Source organism: Anabrus simplex, chromosome 1, assembly GCF_040414725.1.
Source record: "Anabrus simplex isolate iqAnaSimp1 chromosome 1, ASM4041472v1, whole genome shotgun sequence".
Lineage (NCBI taxonomy): Eukaryota > Metazoa > Arthropoda > Insecta > Orthoptera > Tettigoniidae > Anabrus > Anabrus simplex.
Window position 1 is genome coordinate 598,296,371 of NC_090265.1, and position 20,030 is coordinate 598,316,400.

A 20,030-nucleotide genomic window follows, 5' to 3' on the forward strand; every position below is an offset into this window, starting at 1 on the left:
TGGAGTGAGTTCTAAAGTTAACAATACTTACTGTATTTGATTAAATATAATATTATAAATTATCCAAATGTAAAGATCCTCATTATAAGAATATTTTTAATTATCATAATGAAATCAATGATTTAATTTGTGTCAGGCATTCCTTAAGTGTCATGGATAGGCCTATAGCTTCTCACACCTACAAACTATTACGTCTACATTCATTTGAAGCTAGTCGTTAATGCCAAGGCAAGGAATAGGGGTTTCTCATTTCATGGAATTTATAGCAACTACTAATTTTACGACTGAGAAGATTATCTTGACTTAATCCAAACTAACAGCTCTCATCAAACTAAACGTGAACTATGCAAATCTGAGTTCTAGTATTGATGGTGAAAAGAACAGGTCATCCCTTTGTCGTAATTGTGCAAAGGAGAAGGAAATTGCAAGCCATGAAGAGTAGGTAAGGATGAAGAGACAACGAATGTGAATAATGGGGGTCAAAAACCAGAAGTGATGCATTTCTTCAAATACCTCGGAAGCATGGTCACCAGCAGTGGAGGTTGTATGGAGGAGATTAGAGGAAGTGTATAGCCTATGAAAAGAAAGCCTTCAGAAAAGTTAAAGAGCTATTAACTGCAAAAATATCAACACTAAGGAAATGTGGATTATTCAAAAGAAAGAAAGCTTTGAAATGTGACAGTGGACAAGGATGTTGTGAATCAAGTGGAGTGATACGGTGAACAACATCGAAGTACTGAGAAGAGTGACGGAAGAATGAACCTTCATCAAAGCAATAAGGAAAAGGAAAGCAAATTGGATTGGACACATATTGTGCAAAGACTGTCTACATAAAAGGAATAATGGATGAAATGATTTTAGGAAGCAAGTACGGAGAGCTTAAACAACTTCTTCAGGACCGGAAGCACAGGAGAGAAGAGTTCAGTTGAAATCTGTCCATCGATAGATTCACAAGTGTTGGTGGTGGTGGTGGTGGTGGTGGTGGTGGTGGTGGTGGTGGTGGTGGTGGTGGTGGTGGTGGTGGTGGTGATGATGATGATGATGATGTCTGTTTACACTGCAAAGTACTTTTGACATTAACGCTTGGAAACTCTAATGAGATAATACATAAAAAAGAGTCCTGCTGGCCATTACTTTCATCCCTATTTATCTCAGATTACAAAAGTAAAAAATAAGTGTAGTTGTATTTTTATGTTAAAATATGACCTTTTTTTTTCAAGAAGTTACTTGTCTTGAAGAAAAGGGATTGTGACGGCGATAAACTATTTTCACTAATCCTGGGTGAAGTGGTAGTTTAAAGGAAGGTCTGAAAATGAAGTTTCATATATTAACATTAATATCTAAAAAGGGAATTCCCAATTTTTTATGTCTCAAATCTTTTTCACATACCAAATGATAACGGAGATATTAACGATTTTGTATTGTTTTTTATTTCTTTCAAGTTGCTTTATGTTGCACTAAAACAGATAGATCTTATAGTGATGATGGGATAAGAAAGGGCTAGGAGTGGGAAGAAAGTGGCTGTGGCCTCTTCCGAATGCAATCCACAGCTGGGTCCCCCTAACCGCACGGCCAACTCACTCGGTTTTTTGTTTTTGCTTTATTTTTTATTCTCAGAGTTTAACGTGAAGGTAGGAATATGGTATACTAATACATTAACATGCGACTATTTGGTACTGTACATTAGGCTTTACGTCGCACCGACATAGATAGATCTTCTGGCGACGATGGAACAGGGAAGGGCTAGGAGTGGGAAGGAAGCGGCCGTGGCCTTAATTAAGGTACAGCCCCAGCATTTGCCTGGTGTGAAAATGGCAAACCACGAAAAACCATTTTCAGGGCTGCCGACAGTGGGGTTCGAACCTACTATCTCCCGAATACTGGATACTGGCCGCACTTAAGCGACTGCAGCTATCGAGCTCAGTGTGCGACTATTTGGAAAGATGATGTAGATGAGATATGAACAAAGAGCACAGAAGTTGAGAAGTTAGTGATAAGATTTAATCATTATTTTATTGTTATTAGGCTTTAGGATTTACAGCTGGATTACTGATATGGTTTGAATAATTGTATCGACTCACAGTATTTTCTGAGACCAGTACGAACATCCTTCTTCTAAGAGAATGAATACCCTAAAAATTTTGAATTCCTAAGAGATATTATGAAAGACCATAGTATGGCATGTGGGATACAAAGTTTGACGCTTATTCTTCCATACAAGAGACAGCTCAGTTCTTGTGTCAGGAAGTGTACATGGCAGCATAAATGGAAAAATCATAAGTAATATGCATAGCATACACTGATGGTTAAACATATACTGGAAAAGTATATTACCATGTAAAACAAACTTATATTCTGAACACTGGTGTTTAAGAAAAAATGTACAGTCTATTTCACAGCAAGCATAATTAACAGTTGTTACTGCACTACAAACATGAGTATTAAATTTCTGATGACGTTGTGATTTTAAAGATTACATTTTACTCGAAAACTGTACTTCTTAATACAGTAAAACCTCGTTAATTCAAAGTTGTAGGGATGCAAAAATCGGACTTAAGTGAATAAGTTTTCTTGTATTGAATAGGTGGAACCACAATATATAATTAATTCGATTGTAATCTCAGTTCAATACGGACCCAATGAAATTCTTATCATTCAACCCTTGCCGCATTACAATATATTCTAAGACCCATTACTGCATGCAATTAACCTTGATTCATAGTTTAAACCTTCAAATGCCATGAAAAAAAAAAAAAAAAAAACAATTTCCAAGTGTATCCAACAAAGTGCACTTGGATCACTCAATGACAAACATAACCCCACACAATGAAAGAAAAGAAAAAAATTTCAAAGATGAGGATAAATTATGCTGGTTCCCCTGTGCAAATGCTTTATTTCTTTTGCATTACTGTACTGTTTACAGTTTTTAGATGCCTTGTACTTGCACGGAAATTGCTCAACGCCCTTAAAATATTGTGGTTTATCAAACTTTCCTATGACAAGGGGAGGAATTCTCTTGCTTCCTTGTGCACTGCAACATAGTACAATGTACGATTATCCGGCTGGCACTTCTCACCTTTAAAACCATAAGTCCGTTTGGGATAGGCATTAAAAAAACAGTGCACTTTCATCAGCATTGATAATATTGTTCTGTGTGTATAAACTGATTATAAATGAGCCTTGTTTTTTCGCCAACTGTCGGCATCGCCAGTGTTCACGGATTCTGCTTCTCCGCACATTGCCTGCTACGTGATATTTTGGTGTTTCTTAAAATGCTGAATACAAAAAGAATTACAATTTGATTCAAACTTAGCAAATATGAAGCACACTGTAGACACACTGAAGTGAGTGAAAGTACGGAAAGTTACCCCAGCACGTTTCGAAAGACACGTTCTATCATGATGCGGATAAATTTTGAATTTAAATTACTCTGTAAAACATTATTCCTTTTTAATGTAAAGGCAGTTTTGAATTAAAAGTCTGAATTTCAATAATGGGACCAACATTGTTCTTCGAATTATGACTTATCCCTATTTCGATTTAAACAATTTAAATAACATGCAAAACCGTACCTCATGTTTCCGGGAACGAGAGCTTCTAAGAATTAGAGGGGATTTCGAATTAACCGATTTTGAATTATCAAGGTTGTACTATATTATGGTGCATTATTTTGTGGGCAGTCTTTGGGAGGATAAAGAAACTGAACAATAAAGAATCTTCAAACTTACTTTCAGGAATTTAAGTATTTGGATAGTCAAGATTTTAAAATAATGGAAATAAACAGGAGAACCTCATATTTTAATATTTAAAAAAAAACACACTTACTTCTCCTGAGTGGCCCATTCTCTGACTGACAGCACTTTCTGCAGCAATGTCCGCATCTCATAAGGACTGTGACTCTCAAGTGGCTTTGAGTCAGATACCATTGTCAGATAGAGTTTCATTGCTTCCAACACCCATCTAGGAAAAAATAAATGCACACTTCAAAACAAGAAATATCAGCAAATGTTACCAAAATAAAAAAATGAAAGACAACTATATGTTTATTTTCAAGTATTTATTTCACATAAAACTTTAGTTAACTGATCCATATATATGTCATATCGATTAACGCAGTCATTAACAAGTTGCACATACAATGAAGGAGATTAGAAACTGGCCATTCCTCTCCACCTTTATCCTGGTTTCATATGCCTTTGCAGCACTCCACCTTCAGCTGATTAGAATAAAATATACTCAAGTTACATGGATCCCTACCTTCCACCCAGTATTATTACTGCCTTGTTACTGATTAATGAAGTAGTAATTACGTCAAAAATGCCTAAAATAATGGCAAGTTTCAACATGAATACTAAAACATAATTATTAACACACTAACTTGACAGATCTTGAAGGTGAAGTACACAACATTAAATATGAGAAGAAGACAACCTTACCCAACTCTAATCTTGAGGATGCCTTTGAACATTTCAGGATTGGTAGCAATAAGACGTCCGCAATAGAGAACAACTTCCTGCTGAAGCACTGCCTGTATCACATCGTAGGGCTGGATCGTGGAGTACATTACTGATCGTATATCAGCTGGAGTCATTGGTTTGTCGAACACTGTCTCCTCATGGCCAATTACACCAACAGTCAGCTGCAAATGCAAAATACTTTTCAGCTGCTTTTAAACAGATTTTACAGAATTATTACTCCTCCCACCAGTTCTCCTTCTATTTTAACTGAGGAAACCCATAGGAACAAAATAATTTGCCATTTCAGTATAAATTTTAATGTGCATTTTAGTCTGCACAGGAACTACAGTACTTGCTGCATCCCTACAGAATGATTTCTCATATTATATACAGCTTCACCAAAAAACAGAAAGTTCTAGTAGATAAATATACTGGTACTATGGTTCTCAAGTAAAAAGCAAAGACAAGGTAAAGATAGAAAGAGAAATCCTTTCTGAATTACTGACATGGAAAATTAAGTAGAATAAACTAATGCTAGCACTCTTTAGAAAAGTATATTTTTTCAAAATTCCCCACACAAGTTTCACAATAAGGACATCAATATGTTTAAATATCTAATGAAATACAAGAAGAGAATCCAAGCTCATAATATAAGTCATAGAATGGAGCAAACAAGTGACAAATTAAGTGGTACATAGAAAGGTAGTAATGTGAATAAGAACACATAATAGGAAAAACAGAATGACAGTTCAGCATCAGAAGAGGGGGCAATAGAATAGGAGACAAACACAGATATGAAAACACAAAAAGATCCACATCTTCATATATATCTGTCTTCAAAGAGATAGGCTCCCCCCAGATTGGTGCTAGAACCAGAACTTTTCGCCATATTCAGAAAAACACAAGAAAACTATCTACAATACATAAATCTTTATTAAACAGTTTAATCTCTTGATAGTGTACATGTTTGCTTATAAGCACACATTAATGACAAGGTGAAATCTGACCAAACTCATGAGATTTTATAGAGATTTTAAATTTTGGATTTGCCTGGTTCTTTTGCAAACAACTGGTAAACAATTGGTAAATCAACAGCTTGCTTATGGGGATCTATTCTTCTATGGTAGGTGATACTGACATAAGCAAATCTTCAACATAGTATATATCACAACAGAGGTAATATACTAAAATACATCTCTCAGTATTTATTCTGATTGCCAATGTGACGAACTACTGTATAGGTGATGTCATTCACAGTTTCTGCATGGACCAACTGATTATAAAGCCATATAGCTAATGGTGACACATACTTCTCGACAAGCTTCATAACATCTTTGTATGTCTCTGATTTGACTGTAACAAGTGCATTATAAAGTTTTTTCTCAGGAAATGTTAGTGTTGCTGAGGATCCATGAATGATGAAATCTGGAATTATGGTGAATTACTGTAAGTTTGATAATGATATACCACAGAGAACATTTTCTGTGATTTCCCAATACCAGGCAAATGTTGGGGTTGTACCTTCATTAAGGCCATGGCCGCCACCTTCCCATCCTTCCGATGACAAAAACCTTTGTGGGGAAAAAAAAAAAGAGTTCATCATGCTAGTGTTCAGTGGAGTATTCCAACAGTCTATACAGTACTTTGATATAGTATATATCTCATTATGTGCCCTCCCAATATCCAACATAAATGGCTTTTTCAAGTGGCATAAAAATTTTAACAGTAGATCTTGTGGAACATCAAGGGAATAGGGTGCCATATGATATGAAGTTGCACCATTCTTGCATCAAATGACCGGGCAAAAAATGAACTCCTACATGGGTGGAAAATCTCATTTTTGGACAACAGTAGACTTTCCTGGACCTTGCACCAATGCCTTCATTATATTTCTAAATCTGTTTCTTCTCGGCTCCCAATAAGCTCATTTCTACTTCCCAACTTAATCAGGAGAATGCGTTACAACAGTCATTGAGAGCCATCTTGACAGATCTTCAGTCTTAATGTGGAAGTGTTGGATAAGAAGGAAGTTCAAAATGTGTACAGAAAGCCAACTCTCAGTGCAGAAGATAATCTCAATGTAGTCAGTTTTCTGCCTCAACTGGCTTGTACTGCAGAAAGATTTCACAGATACAGATTATCCCACCAGTGCCATTTAACAGTTTGCTGAGTTAACTAAAACGCCCTGCAGAATGAGAACCATTCTTAAATTTATTTCAATACCAAGGATCAGATTTCATCTTTCTAGTTGAGTAGCTAACACTGTATAGAGTGAAAGTAGCGGGTGCTTTAAGCGGTTCACAGGAGTGATAATTAACGTTATCCATACAAATAACAGAATTTTGGGGATACTCAGCAGCAATTGTTAGTAAACTTATCGTTCTCCATTTCTTCATGATAACCTTCGGTAGATTTAGAATTTAAAAAATAACAGTGCGCCCTATATGAAACCACTTCAACATAGTATATATCACACCAGAGGTAATATACTAAAATACATCTCTCAGTATTTATTCTGATTGCCAACGTGACGAACTACTGTATAAGTGATGTCATTCACAGTTTCTGCATGGACCAACTGATTATAAAGCCATATAGCTAATGGTGACACATACTTCTCGACAAGCTTCATAACATCGCTATGGAACAAGCACATACTATCAATAAAAATTGGTCCGTTTTTGGACATTATAAATTTTCCAGCTAACTCATTCCTGGTTGGTTGCCAGTGTATTCCAGGTTTTATAAATTTACTCATTCGGGACAAATATTTCAGGTTTCCTATGGGAATCAACATCTATATCACAAGCACATACTATTATAATACACGCACCCTTGCCGTCTGGAAATTTTTTGCCCTGTTTCCCATCATCCAATAACCACACTTTCTCATGTGTAAGGTTAACATTTACCCAAGTTTCGTCCAGATACTGGTAATATGTTTTCCTGCCTTCCTTGCATCCCTTATTGCACATAAAAACATATTCTTTCTACTTATGATGTCTAACCGTCCCATACAAAATTTGCTACAATGAATTCTCTTGTATAGAAAGCCTATAACTTTTAGAATATTCCATAAAATCCACTGGAGAATAACTTGTCCTTACAAGCAGGTATCATGTCATTTAAACTTGGAATAGTACCTTCACTGTACAGATTCAGCACAAAATTAAAGCTGTCAAGGTTGGCTTTTGAGCTTTCACGAAGTCGTTTTTTTGGCAGGACTGTTAACGGCTCCTTTGGATTTTTCTTCCTGTAAAATTCTACCAATTGTAGCTTTTGATAATCCTATAGCATTCTTGGTTCAATTCCAAACTCTACTAAGAGAAATTAATGATCTGCCATGTCTTGCGTCCTCAAACTTATTTTCAAAATGCTCATGTATGCATCAGACTCTGGTTAAGACGCAGCAGGTCGCTATGTTACTTAGGTTTCAGAATGGGTAAAAAAAGTAAATAAATGCAATGTAAATTTTAATCTTATACCAGTTGTATAGTATCATTTGAAGTAATTCCACATGCTGTATATCAGTTGACTATATTTGTAAGTAGTACAGGAGATATTATAAGTAGAATTTTGTAAACAATATAAATTTATTAAGGATGAGCTGTGTGTTTAATAGAAAAAATTGTTAGCGTAAATTGTATAGTATTGTATTATAGGAAAATTTTCTTCTCTTGTTAATTTAATATTTAGTGTTTGACAATAATGTATTTTAGTGTACCATCTGCCACCAACGTAGACACCTCATTTGCAAATAAAGAGATTTTGATTTTGATTTGATTTTTGACTAGCTCCTTTGTATCTGAACATATTGCTTTACCTTTCCCTCCAAGCAAACCCATAGGTAAAATCTATATACATAAAAGAACATATCCTGACTGAGTGACTGACTGACTGACTCATTCATCATTGCCAAGCCAAAACTACTAGACATAGAGAAATGAAATTTTGAGGATACATTTATATTACAATGTAGGTGCTCCCTAAGGGAGGAGTTGTGGATATTCCATCGCTAAGGGGGTGAAAAGGGGGGGTGAATTTTTAAAATGAGTGTATTTATATCTCAAAACTTTAAAAGTTTACAGATGTAAAAATTGGTATTTAGAATCTCCTTTAAAAAAAAAAAAAAAAAGAAAACCGAGCTCGATAGCTGCAGTCGCTTAAGTGCGGCCAGTATCCAGTATTCGGGAGATAGTAGGTTCGAACCCCACTGTCGGCAGCCCTGAAAATGGTTTTCCGTGGTTTCCCATTTTCACACCAGGCAAATGCTGGGGCTGTACCTTAATTAAGGCCACGGCCGCTTCCTTCCCACTCCTAGCCCCTTCCTGTCCCATCATCGCCGTAAGACCTATCTGTGTCGGTGCGACGTAAAACAACTAGCAGAGTTAAAAAAAGAAACATTTTTTTTTTGTTTTTGGAAAATCCCACTAGAAGGGGTAAAAAGGATGAAAAAGGAGTTGAATGCCTTAAATGAGGATACTTATATCTCAGAAACTTAAGATATTACAGACCTGACTATTGGTATTTGGAATCTCCTTTAAAAATAAAGAAATACATACTTTTTGGTTTTGGAAAATCCAATCAATGGGGGTTAAAGTGGAGTGAACAATGGGCGTGAATTTTTAGAAAGACTATGTCTGCAGTATATCTCAGACATGTAAAATGTTACAGACGTAAAAATTGGTATTTGGAATCTCCTGTAAAAGTAAAGAAACATAGGTGATTTGTTTTCGGAAACTGCACTTAAGGGGAACTAAAAAGGGGGTTAAATTTTAAAATGAGCATGTGTACAGTATATCTCAAAAACTTAACATGTTACAGAAGTGAAAAATGGTATTTTTTATTTCTATTAAAAATAAAGAAATATGTATTTTTTGTTTTAGGAAAAACCACTAGGGTGGGGGGTAACAGTGACTTACCTTACTCTTTAGATATCTAGATATCTAGATAAAAATGTTAATAAGGAAATAAACATCATCCTCGATATTGCCAGAAGAAATGGTTACCCTACGAGCTATGTCAATAGGATAAAGAGTAAGGTCACGAATAGACCAAACACTCTACTTGTAAATAGGAAAAAAAAGAAAAAAATTGCTACATTCACTTATATTAATAAACAATCATATGGCTTGGTTAAACTCTTTAAGAAACACAATATCCACGTATCCTTTACAACAGATGATGATGATGATGATAATATAATAATAATAATAATAATAATAATAATAATAATAATAATAATAATAATAATAATAATAATAATGTGCCCATTTACATCTCGTAGACAGCTTTCAAAATGGCGCCGAGTGAAGGTATGAGAAAAAGGGATCGCCATAGTAAAAGAAACAACATAATTCACCAGCTGACGAAGAAGAGCTGATTAAAAATATAAAAATAAGCAAGATACGACGAAATACGCGTGGGAGGATCTCGACAGCAACCGAGCTACATTCTACAAGGAAGAACCAAGTGAAACCTAGGAGAAAGATTTTCTTACGGGAAGAAGACTACCTTGGTCTTGTTTCGAGAGAAGAAGAATAAATTTTCGAGATTTGCAAGAAGCAGCCGATATAGATATATATACGCAGAACTTAAACCCGACAAGATTAAATTCACATCTCTGAGAGCAGCAAAAAGAAATAACAACTGAGGAATTATTATCGTCGAATGGATCATACCATGGCTATTTACTGCTCTGAAATCTGCATTTTTGTTGCTAGCAGAAGTAGCATGATGATGGCTTGCTAAATACGCATGATGGACCAAGCTGGGGAGCAGTACATCCTTACGGGAAGACCAACCCATGATGAGGAAGGCAATGGGAAACCAGACGACCAACCCATGATGAGGAGGCCGAGGACCTACCAGAAGACCAACCCATGATGAGGAAGGTGACGGCAGACCAGAAGTCCAGCCCATGATGAGGAAGGCAATGGGAAACCAGACGACCAACCCGTGATGAGGAGGACGAGGATCTACCAGATGACCAACCCATGACCTGACCGCAGAGCCAACTACATCCGAGTGGAGGCGGAACAGCTGGACCAGATGTAACGATAAGCGAGCTAAGTCATTTACATTATTTAATTACAATTAGTTTTTGGTTCGCGCACACATGTGCTTTTGGCATGTGCCGATAAGTTGGTTATAGAAACCGTGGAATTTAAAGTGCAAGTGAATAATGAAAGTGAAGTGTGAGATATTTAAGTCCATATTAATACGATTAAGCAGTGTAGAATAAGATTCTTGTATGTTATATATATACATCACCGCATATTGGTTAGAATAACTCGTGAGTAACGAGAAGTTGAAAGAAGTGTCTTTAATAACAGTTGATAGTAATGACACATTGAGGAATTGCAATGATCTCGTATTGGTTATGCTATATGTCTACGTCACGTTTGGTACGCGCGGTGGTAATGAATGTATAGAATCACGTACTCCTTGCTTCGCAATAAGTGCATTGAACTCAGCTTTAGGGTTATGATAAATAGCGATATTGAAATGCGTTTATAAGAAAGGAATTGTGGCATTTTGACATGGTAAAGTGAATGTAATCGCGACATGTTGTTATGGAGGCTATGGTAATTAAGATGTTAAGTGAATGTGGAAATATGGTTACAATAGTGGTAACTCGACGAAGTATGTTGTTGTATATGAAATGCGAAGGTTTATTTATGTATTACGTAGAGGCCAAGGAGTGCCTGCAGCTTAGAATATGCCATGCCACACTTATAAGAGGGAAGGAATTATGTGAAAGGATACAGGTACGTGAAATTGACCACACCGCGAGGATGAGCTAAACTAAGGTATGGATGGAATTCGTTGAAGTAGAATTGAATTTATGACAGGATCATATGTCAATTGTAGATGCTTTGTTCCAATTACGAGAATATTATGATATGTTTTATGACGGTGATCTTGACCAAATGCATTCATGATACCTATAAATGCGGTAATATATTTCCAAGTACAAATACATATTATTTACATTACGACTGCGCATATGAATTCAGTAACTTGCCTAAATGAGAAATGTTATGGAATATAACAGAGAGAGGGCACATTGAGCCTTAAATACGTGTGTATGTCGACCAAAAATTTATGTTGAAGTTAGATAGATAGCTTATTTATCCTGACACGGAGTTTGTTGGAATTTACATTCTTTCAGTGAGTAATGGTTAGGGAAATGATAGGCTAAGAGCCAGATTTAACAGGCACTAGGGAGAAATGCCTTAGTCCGTAAGTCGTTATCCATGCGCAACATAGAAGAAAGATCAAATAAATGAGTTCAGATTTATAATTTGCAATGTATAATTCAAATATAATTTATAATTCAAATATAATTGAGATATATAGTTCGAAGTTATAATTCAGATTTATAATTCAGAATTATTTTCAAGCTTAGATCTATTTGTTGATCTTACATTCACTTCAGATTAACTGTACGTCTATTCAGATCTATTTAGCCTGGGTTTTTAATGAAACTGAGCAATCTTAAAAACATAACGATATTGGTGTCGTCTCAAGGACTTGATTTCAAGGAGGACCGTAGATGTCCAGTGATTAATGGTAAATATTAGTATCCGATTTTGAATTCATGATGGAACTGATGTACATAACTTAACATTATATTTATTTCCCTTTTCTACGAGCCAGCGCTGACTCTGAACTTTTACCTGTAAATAATACCAGAGTAAATACTATAAATACTACCCCAAATCAGATTACATGTTCATAGGGCATCTGTTTATTCAATAAATACTATTATTGTGCTTTTCTATAATTTGGTGTGTTATGAATTCTTTCATCTTGACATAGTTGATAAGTTAGTTGGTAAGATAAGCGAACTAACGACTGGGTAGATACCTGATTTGAATATATTGAGTTCTCACGTCATTGGTACCTATAATTGATTGATATTACGTCTATATCAAACGACCGCACACAAGTTTACCGTGGACTGGCATTCTCTTCGACCTCACGTAAAATAATAATAATAATAATAATAATAATAATAATAATAATAATAATAATAATAATAATAATAATAATAATAATAATAATAATTATTTTGTTCAATTCGAATAGCGTAAACACCAGTAGTATTTTCAGTAAGTCGGGAGTATACAAATTGTCTTGTCAAGACTGCGAAAAAAAGTATGTAGGACAGTTGGGAAGAAGTGTGTTGGTACGTTATAAACAGCATGTGAATGCACAAAGTTATTCTAGATACTCTGCCATGTGTGAACATATGCACGAAAACAATCATCATTTCACTAATATTGAACGGGACTTGGTTTTATTACACCCGTTAAACAAAGGTAAACAAATGAATATCCTTGAGAAGTTAGAAATTTAAAAGTTACAAAAATTTGATAGTGAAAATAGCATTAATGAGCACATGGCAGAGGACAATCAGCTGTTTAAATTGGTGACCCAATATTCCAGAAAGAGGGGAAAAGACAATGAGGAAAAGCGTGTAAGGGGAGAAGTATGACGTTAGCATCAGTGACGGTACCCTCCACCCCTCTTTCCATCCACCGCGCCTCCCACTGCAACTCCGCAATGAGTCGTCGAACAACTTCAGTTGCTTTTATATCTTCTTGACAGTTGCATGACAGTCTTATGCACTACAGTACTTATATTATAACATCAGTAAGTTTTAATATTTTTACGAGTTGTATTCTCATTTTGTTTATGTTACAGTCTTCCAGTTACAGTTTCTATTTTACTTTTCCTTATTACAGACCATATTAAGTTCATATCAACCTGGCTGCATAACACACCTATTAACGGAGAGTATCGACTTGACAACAAGTTTTTATATCATTTTATATTATTCTTAATACCACCCCACCTGAATTTTACAAGAAAGGATTGGAACACCAAGGGCACAGTGACCTCACATCACAACAGGATGCAGTGCTCAACATTTTAATTTATACAGACGTCATCCTACTGTGTTTTATTGTATATGACAAGATGGAATTTAATTCCATGCCCCCATCCTTCAATTTTTAACATGTTACATCGTACTGGTCATAGTTTTAGATTTCTTAATGGGGGCCCCCATTTTCACTAGGTCTTATTGTATACAGGAATTTTAATTTAACTAGCTGAGGAAGAGAATGTGCATATTCTCAAAACATGTACTAGACATAATGTTAAAGTGAAAGGTAAATATTAAAAAATTAACACATAGTATTGACTAGGCAGATCATTTACCTCTTTGTTCATTGTTTATTTATTGTTTATCCTGACTGCATGGCCAAAATTAAAGATTCTGCGAGTAACAAGTGAGAGATCATTCTCTACACTAAAGCATTTCAAAACACTACAAGAGAAGATCATCCGAACAGGTTGGCACTTCTACATGCACATCGTGAAATCCACATCACAAAGTGATGAAATGTTGAACAAAGTGGTGATGAAACCTAAGAGATGAAGTATTCATATGAGATAAACCATTTCAGTGTATAAAAAAGGTCTTCCACCATTATTTGTAATTAAAATATTTTTTTTAACAGCCCCGAAGGGCCTTGGCCTACCAAGCGACCACTGTTCAGCCTGAAGGCCCAGTGAATAATGATGTGTCATGTGGTCAGCATGGCGAATCCTCTTGGCCGTTATTCTTGGCTTTCTATACTGGATTATTTGTAAATAATGTGTCAATAAAAAGATATTGAAATTCTGTACTTTAACTTTTGTACCAGGGATGCCAAAGCATCTGCAATGTGTGCTCATAAGCTATACATTTTCAACTCGAGTCATTCCAATGAGTGGTGGTGCTGGGAAGAGCAGATTATTAAAAATACAAAACCCACACACGCGCATGCATACAAACAAAAGGAAATTCCTTGCTACACCAGGATTGAGTATTAACGTGAAATTCAGTACTTAAGCTATCATACCTGTTTTCCATTGACCAACACAGTGGTGATAAATGGACTTATGCTGTCAACAGTGTGATGCAACAGGCTGCTACAATATCTTACAGCCAACCAGTATCTCAGGGTTCCAGCATGATGGTACAATGCCCTAAGATGTTCTTCCACTGAAAACAAATGCAATAACTTACATTTTCTTTATTTTCTACATCACTTTCACTTCCTTTAAAAATTGCTAACCATGTAAGCTTATACATTAAGGGAACAACCTTATGCTTCCTCTCCTGTTAATACTGAAGGTAAGTTATTTATTGATTCCCATGGGATCCTGAAATATTCATCTGATGGCCAGGCAGACATCACTTTTTGAAAATGAGACAAAGTCTCTCCAAGTAGCCTACGCAGTGGCTTCCACGGTATGCACTAGCCATGCGTTTTGGTAGGTGTGCTATTTACCAACTGATGAGCCCAATTTAGCACACTGGGGTGAAACGCAGGCAACCAGAAATTAGCTGGAAAATTTATAATGTCCAAAAACAGACATTATAATGCATTTAATAACGTAGTTGGTGTGAAACAACAAATGCAGCATATTATTACTATTTTTTTTAACAACTTTTTTTACATTGCACCGACACAGACAGTTCTATGCTGATGATGGAATAGGAAAGAGCAAGGAGTGGGAAGGCCTTAATTAAGGTACAGCCCCAGCATTTGCTTGGTGTGAAAATAGGAAACCATCTTCAGGGCTGCTGATAGTGGGGTTTGAACCCACTATCTCCCGTAACAGCACAGCCAACTTGCTCAGTACGGTCTTGTTTTATCTATTTCATATGTATAGAATTCAACTAGGATGTATAAGAAGCAAGAAAAATCTGCATGAACTCCTCCGAAAAGGAGAGCAATGTTACCTCCTCTATAAAGATCAGTTCAGTTGAAATGGAAGGAAATTTCATTATTAACCTAACCTGACCTAACCTTGTCCTGGATTTTGGTACGGTTTGCAGACTTAGCCTTTGTGTATTCTTATTGACTTACGGCAAATGGATGATTGTGTACATTATTAAAGCATGGATTCATTACAGTCCGACAAGTAATTGCAAATTTCAAAAAGGCAGCTGAATTATTTACACAAAGCAAACACCGAAGAATACAATTATAGTACTGCATATAGCAAAATAAAGACAGAAATATATAACACTAAATTGAGTGAGGCTGAGAGAGTGTGTATTTTCCTTTATTCCTCATTGAGCTTGAAAACTTAATTATGAATATTTTGACTGATCATGTACATGGGAACCTCCATTACTGATACACTGAGGTTAGTTTTTTTGATGTTTAGTCTGGTGATTTCAATACGTAACTAGTCAAGTTGGCAACAGTGATGAGCCATTAAAAAAAGAGGATATTTGCTTTTTGGTATACTGCGTTTCAATAAGTCCGCTGGGACTTATTGCCACGGATGTTGTGGCAATTCTCCAGTCATTAGGGGATCGGCATGGGGCTCCTGCCTGTTTTCTGAACATACTCAGCATTGGCTACAATACACTTGAGCATCCTGGCCATCACACCGACTCCTTTGCCCGTCTTCAACATTTAACCAGTCTCTGGTATCCACAATGTAACTTTTCCAACATTTCCTGTTAAACTGTTCACGTATAAAAATCTGCGAGCCTTTCATTAACAAGGCCTTCACACTGTTCAGCTCTGATCTATGTTTCCAGAACATAAACAATTTTCTCGTATGCCACACAGAAAATTTCTGACAGTTTATTTGCCATAATCAATATCCTGATACAAAGAGGTTATCACACACAACTTTCTTTCTTCGATATGTCCCATTTATATTGAAAGCTCCCCATCGAATTCATTCACCAAGTTGTTTCCAAAGAGCACCTTGCCTGTCAAATGGAAGTAGGACTCCGTTACTCCCATAGATCTGAGGCTTGTTTAAAACATTCTGAGTGTGCTCAGTACAAATTCTGTGAAGCATGGTGCTATCCTACTTAAACATAGTCCCAGTGAGAATCTCTCCTCTAATAAGTTAGGTAGCACTGGCGTACTGTATATTGCTAGCTCCCTGTACACAAGGAGGGCCGTGGCTCAGAAGATGTCTGAGATACCTAGTCCTGTTCCATAGCAACTGGTATCCTGAATCTCAGGACCACTCAGCCATTGCCCATTGTTCACAAACTAGGAAATAACTACAGTAACCCAGTAACCCCATAACCCCACCAACTACTATGGAAAAACATTAACTTATTCTGATGTTGAGTTTTGAGGAATGTTGAGTTACCGAGAGTCAAGATTTTGGGACTCGATGAATCAATCACCACTGAACTGCATTTAGAGCTGCTGCTCAGGTGGCAGATCCTGTTTTAAGAGGGTCCCCATAGATATTATATCTAGTTGAGAAGTTTTTCCAAAAAAAAAAAAAATATTCATCAGATATTACAAAGCCTCCAAGGAGTTGTTAATCTTATGGATGATATACTTGTTGAGGGTGAAGATGCAATTCAACTTCATGAACAAGCCGTAAAGTTATTAAGTAGACTCCAGAAATACAGGATTACCATCAACCCAAATAAATGTGAATTTGGTGTCCAAAAGGTAAAATTCCTAGGCCACATACTAGAGGATGGCAATACCGTATCTGATCCTGAGAAAGTCTTTGCAATACAAAACCATAAAACCCCCAGTAATGTATCGCAGTTATGACAGTATCTTGGAATGGTGAACTATATAATGAAATTCATCCCAAATCTTGCTGAATTTACCACTCATTTTCAGATATTACTGAACAAGAATCACCAGTGGGTCTAGGCACATGTACAATAGGAGGAATGGGAAAAGATCAAAGGTATTCTTACATTGTGTCCGATTCTCAGGATATACAGAAAAGGCTTACCTACCAGAGTTACAGCAGATTCTTCTTCATAATGGCTGAGAGCCATTTTGGAGCAGTTTGATGAAGACCATTGGTTGCCTGTATGTTACGTGTCAAGATCACTGACCACTTCAAAGATACGCCCATATCGAAAACGAGGCTTTGGCCTCGACATGAGCGTGTGAGAGATTTCAGGCTTATTTATTGGGTGGATCCTTCGAATTGAACACAGATCACAAGCCGCTGGGGGAGTTACTGGGAAGCAAACCGCTAAGTGACATTCCTGCGCAGATACAGAGACTCAGAATGGGTCTGCTGAATTTTGACTATGCTGTTAAATACATACCAGGCAAATTAATCACTGTTCCCGACTGTCTGTCCTGCAATACCTTGGACATTGCACACATTTCAGAAGACGACGAAAATTATAAACAAATGTTTGTAGACAGCATTGTCCAAGCTCTGACTCAAAACTCCAAAAAATAAAACAAGCACAAGAAGACAGTGTTGCCAACTTATATTTTCAAGATCCGCTAAATACTACTAAAATTCCGCCAGGAAATATGATCTCAAATAATGAACAATAAAAATGAGCAATAATAATAAAAAAATTAAATGTCTGCACTCACCTGATCTGTGAGTTTCACTGGGATTAACCCCCTGCCTGCAAGCCGGCGAGTTAAAACTTGTAGGCATTTTACTGCCGGGTACAAACTAGGTGACTTCCCTACCTCAAGGACCATACACAGAACAGGCCAGTTCCTTCATAGCATAAATATAAATGCTACTCTCGCACAGTTTCATCATCTGTCGTCATTCGTTAACTAAGAGATAAGTAACTTTTCCTCATGCATTACAAATTTATGATACCATGATCTCATAACATCAAATCCAAATAACAGATTTTCCTCATGTGTCTGCTAGCTCCTGACAAGAAATACGGAATAGTTCAGAGACAGACTGGAGAACAATTTTTTTTAAAAAGGAAAATGGATATAACACTAAATTCCACTTCCACTATAATAAATCTAGAATTCCGCCAAAAAATCCGCTGTCCACTAAATGACATATTTCTTCGCCAACAGTCTTCTAATTCCGCCAAATTTAGCGGAAAATCCGCTAAGTTGGCAACACTGCAAGAACATGATGCTGAATGCAAATATCTGAGTATTGTTGGGTTATGTGTAGTACAGAATGAACCGGTTATGTTAAAAGACTATAGTTCATTAACAGATATGCTCAACACTGGTTTGCCACCATTCGCTAGCCACTATGATTGATGAACTCTGCCATAGAGTTGAAGCCACATGGAATGATGTACCCGTATCTGCCATCCAAGCTCAGTTCAACTCAATGCCCAGCCGGATTATAGTTGTTGTTGCTGCCAGAGTTGGCAACTCTGGATACTAATTTGTCCATGCTCTGTCCCTCAAAATTACTTATAAATTGAATCATGTCTTCTGCCCATCATATTGTATGAGTGCAATAAATATGATTCTGCTCTGAGTTTATTTTCCTGGTGTAGCAATTTTAATGGCCAGCAGTTTATTTTTTGGTTGAATAGCCAGTTAGAGGAAACCTGAAGCCATGCTTGATGAATGAAGTTCTTGTTAATTTTGCATTAATTTCATGCATTGAATACAAATGTCTTAATTCTCCAGTAGTGCAAACAAAATGTTATCTGTTCTTCATTCATTGTTTTCTCAATTTACAGCACAAATTCTTTAGTTTGAACGCAAAAATTGAATAGAGAATTATGATCTGAACATTTGCCAGTCATTTAAAGAATTCTATGAAAAGAATTCAACATGATTAAGTTTCAAGAAAAATATTTCATGTAAGTTCAAGAAAGTTGCGAATGTGAAGAACCTCTCTTTAAGTTCCTTTCTATAGATTTGCATAGCCGGGGCTAATCTATAGGACCCTACTGGTCCATAATAATGTTATTTCACTTTCTTCATTTTCTCCTCTGTGATTTTTAAAATACTTTTAAAACTTTTATAACTGTTAGGTTCTTCAGTCTGCCAAAACTAATTTTGAGTAATACATTTATAAACTACCTGCAAGAAAACATTAGTACACCTGAAAAAAAAAAACAAGTTAATTAAAATAGAAAGACATAATAAAAGAAAATCATCAGATTCTATCAAATCATGCTCTAATATTTACAAATTTATAAACATTTCTGTTTATTTCTATTTAGAAAGGTATAAACATTTTCAGAAAACACACCACATTACCATCTACCACAAAAACACACAATAATGAATACATCCCTTCACGTGGGGTTGTTGTAAAACAAGGCTAAATCCACATGTGTACTGCAGTTTGCACCCATGACCCCACAGGTGTGGAGAAAAGCAGTAGAAGAACCAGATGGAGAATGTGAATTTTGTGTACTGTTTTTCTGAGTGAGAATTTTAATAAGATTAAAGATTTTCTTTTGTGCTTAGACGATGAAGAATCAGCAGTGTAACATAGGCAAAGGCTTTACTGAACAACAATTTGGGAAACTGAACTGTATGCAGAGCACTCCTACAAATTTCTGTCAGGTACCATAGTGAGGCTTGAAGAGGAGACATTTTCCAAGGAGACCCAGTTGAGTGTGGTAGAAGAAGTGAACTTGTTGGATGGATTTACTAAAGACAAACTGAACCAAAGTTTATCAAAGAATCCAGACATTAACAACTAATAAAGTGTACTGATTTAGAGTTCAGGATAAAAAAAATTTCATTATTGTTTGCTGAGCAATCATTTTCTGTTTATAAGGAGAATCTGCATTCAAAGAGGTAG

General features: G+C 36.2%; 1 protein-coding gene across 3 annotated transcripts in view; it reads right to left on the reverse strand.

The window, feature by feature from the left end:
* Positions 1-20,030, reverse strand: part of LOC136857181 (probable phosphorylase b kinase regulatory subunit beta) — a 119,800-nt gene that overhangs the window by 17,596 nt on the left and 82,174 nt on the right. For all 3 annotated transcript variants that reach the window (XM_067135630.2, XM_067135629.2, XM_067135627.2), the window contains 3 exons: positions 14,375-14,517; positions 4,437-4,639; positions 3,826-3,960 (listed from right to left, as the gene is read on the reverse strand). In XM_067135630.2, coding sequence (XP_066991731.1) covers positions 3,826-3,960; positions 4,437-4,639; positions 14,375-14,517 — 481 coding nt within the window. The remainder of the gene's footprint in view (positions 1-3,825; positions 3,961-4,436; positions 4,640-14,374; positions 14,518-20,030) is intronic.